The 3,038-nt window shown below is 41.6% G+C and overlaps 1 protein-coding gene across 1 annotated transcript; it reads right to left on the reverse strand.

The window, feature by feature from the left end:
• Positions 1 to 978: 978 nt before the first annotated feature.
• On the reverse strand, positions 979 to 2,340 carry LOC115928452. Its single transcript, XM_030995631.1, has 2 exons — positions 1,838 to 2,340; positions 979 to 1,632 (listed from the first exon to the last, which is right to left on the reverse strand). The coding sequence occupies exons 1-2, from the start codon at positions 2,164 to 2,166 to the stop codon at positions 1,164 to 1,166; spliced, it is 798 nt and encodes a 265-aa protein (XP_030851491.1). The 5' UTR covers positions 2,167 to 2,340; the 3' UTR covers positions 979 to 1,163.
• Positions 2,341 to 3,038: the final 698 nt, after the last annotated feature.

Consider the following 3,038-nt stretch of genomic DNA (forward strand, 5'->3'; position numbering starts at 1 on the left):
TGAGTTGACTAAACCCATGAAGACTCAACAAGTCAATATATTTTTTAGCCAGTGGCGATTTGCGAAGAAGACAAAATAATATTCATGTCTCCTAAAAGAATTTTTTCGTCATCCTTCTTTAATGTATCAAGAATATTGGACAATTTCTCGATAAACAAATTGTTTTTCGGAGGTCGATACAGAACACCAACAACAATTGGTTTTGATCTTGGTATAAGCAAATTTATCCACAGGGATTCCGTATCTCCAGTACTTATAGCATCCATAATATTAAATGCAATATCATTTCTGATATAGAAACATACACCACCTCCAGAGCCAGAGGATCGATCATGGCTTATGATTTTATATCCGTCTATTTCAATTTCTTCATCATTTATGGAATTGTTTAACCATGTTTCAGTGAAAGCAATAATAGACAGCCTTTTTCTTTTAAAAAGAATTCTAAGTTCCGATACCTTGTTTAGAATAGACCTCACATTAAGGTGTAAAAAATGAAGACCTTTAACTTTAAACTTTTCTTCAAATTCTTGGTAAAGAGAAGTGTTTTCATCTCTGAGGTTTGGCTGAATTACTCTTGCTATCGCTTGCTTTTCAGGTGTAACGTGCGTTATCTTAAAATAGTTTTCTTTTAGTCTATCCCCGTTTTGGCTTTCTTTCTCTAAACAATCGTCGTTAAATAATGACTCACAAAAAGATGGCAGACAACATGTTAAACAATTCCACTTCTCATCAGGGCATTCATAATATAACCTGCGGTACTCTGAAAAACTGATAGCTTGACAATTAGTGTGAAACCATTTTTTACAATAAGAACACAGAAGGCCGTGTTGATTACATTTGACTGGCTTATCACAGTTCCCACAAGGGAACTTATATTTTCGACCGTCAACTATAATTTTCGGATCATCACTAGATTTTGTCAAACTTTCACTTAATTCAATACCCTTCTTACAAATTGAAGATATTTCACCCAGTCTTTCATGTCCACCTTGGATGGTCTGAAGGCTGGTTTCGGTCGTGACCTCTGATCGACTGCACTGAAATCCAAAGATCTCCCAGAAACAGATTCGGCGTAGGACTTAACGGGGCTGCTTTTTTCCTCAGCAGAATGAAGACTCTGGTTTTCTCGGTAGATGGCTTGATGCCGCCTTGCTCCAGGTTCACTGCCTGTAACTTGATCGGACGACCGTTGAGTCCAGCCATGGCCTCGTTGTCGGTTGGTCAGCACTGTTGATGAGGCGTTTTAGGTTGCCTGCCAAGATTCGTTGACCGGCTCTGTTGAGGTGAACGCCATCACGCCCGAGATGCTGCTCGCTGATATCATTGTTGATGTTGAGGCCCCATCTGTTCTCGCTGGCTGCCAACTCCATCAGATAGTTGATCTCATCAACCCGCTTCTTGTCCGCTTCACTCTCCCATCTACGATGGATGATCGTAGAGACTGAGACGTTAAACCCCTCGGCAGCAACAGACTTGCCGAGGTCTGTGATTTGGTGGCAAACTTCACCAGCACCCTCAGAGATGTTGTTGGTGCCAGCGTGGATGATCAGTTCTCCCCCTGGCTTGAGAAACTCGCAAGGTGAAGAGGTGAATATGTCTCTCACTTTTGCACCGGGAAAAGAGACGCACCTTGTAGTATCTTGAACAACTGCACAATTAGCATTCCATACTTTCTGGTTGTCATTGGTTACTCGTACAAGAACAATGTATAGTGTATGGTAATATGACCTGTACAGAAGTTGAACAGAGAATACACACACGTTATCAACCATGTAATTGAAGGCTGTTGTGTCGTCCTTTCGGCTGTCTAAATAAGGACCAAAACATTACACACCTCACGTTCTTGCTGCGGGAGAGATGTCTTCCGTCGATGTGTTTTATCATGGAATCACCGACCACAACTACATCTCGTTTGTTGCGGATCACACTATGTCGGTGGCGGTATCCCTCCATCTGCTCATGGTATGGTGGTGAAGTAGAAGTAGTACTAGTAGGTGTTGACAAAGATCGGTCTGAGCTGTCATCAGTTGCGTCGTTGTCAACAGTTGCGTCGCTGTCATCAGTTGCGTCATCAGAGATAACTTCAGAATGGGTGATGTTGGTTTTGGAGAACAACTTCAGGTGCTTGGCCTTGTATTCATGGAGTTGATCTTTCATTGGCATTGATACACTCTTGGCACTGTTGTCTGATTCCGTGTTCTCGGATAATATTTCAAACCGGTTATGCGTAGCAATTGTCGGGAAATATTTGGTGGTAGGCCTAGATACTTGTTGTTGTGCCCTCAGATTCCCTTGCTCCTTCTCCTTCTCCTTCTCCTTCTCCGTCTCCTTCTCCTCCTCCCTTGCACTACATCCTGACTTATGGATCCTGCTGAGTATCGTCGTAGAAGTAGAAGTAGAAGTATGCTGTTCGAATAGATTGTTGAACTTCTTCTCGATAGTATCTAGCCTACTATTAAAGCCTTTCATTTCACTCAGTACATTATGCAGTAGTTGTCGGCAGTCTGCGTCATCATTGAAGACATCATCTGGCTTTTCATGTTTATCTTCAGCTACATCACCAGCGGCATTCGTGTTCCTTATTTCGTCTAGGCCTACTGCATTTTCTAGTCTTTCAAGAAGGATCGCCTTTACTCCGTTTGTTTGCATACCTCTTTTCTGTAACTCAGCACGTAGTTGCTTCACGCGGAGTCCACGTAAATTTGTTGGTAAAGTTTCCATTGTACGTTGCTGCGTTGGTATCTGCTGGTCCTTTGCGTAACTTAACTGGTATATGGCGCAATATTTTTGCGCACAATTGTTTTGATGCTACGCAGAGTGTTCAAATTTGAAATATAAATTCGCTAAAAAACTGGATTAAAATTTACGAAAAACGAATATATCTCGTAAAATGTTCACATACCGTCGAAAAGAGTAAAATGTCCACAATCACAGGAAAATTTCCAAGACGTAGATGTATAACAGTCAAAAGAAAGTGCACTATAAACGCACAAAATATGGGAATTTACGGAGCACCACAAACACACGTCTGCCTC

The sequence above is a fragment of the Strongylocentrotus purpuratus genome, unplaced genomic scaffold (assembly GCF_000002235.5).
Source record: "Strongylocentrotus purpuratus isolate Spur 01 unplaced genomic scaffold, Spur_5.0 spur5_scaffold_3, whole genome shotgun sequence".
Lineage (NCBI taxonomy): Eukaryota > Metazoa > Echinodermata > Echinoidea > Camarodonta > Strongylocentrotidae > Strongylocentrotus > Strongylocentrotus purpuratus.

Bases quoted from the DNA above. Each gene is read 5' to 3' on its own strand.
- LOC115928452 (XM_030995631.1), bottom strand. From the start codon at position 2,166: ATGCCAATGAAAGATCAACTCCATGAATACAAGGCCAAGCACCTGAAG. The intron at 1,633-1,837 runs GTGTGTAATGTT...AGATACTACAAG, and splicing joins TCCCGCAGCAAGAACGTGAG to GTGCGTCTCTTTTCCCGGTG.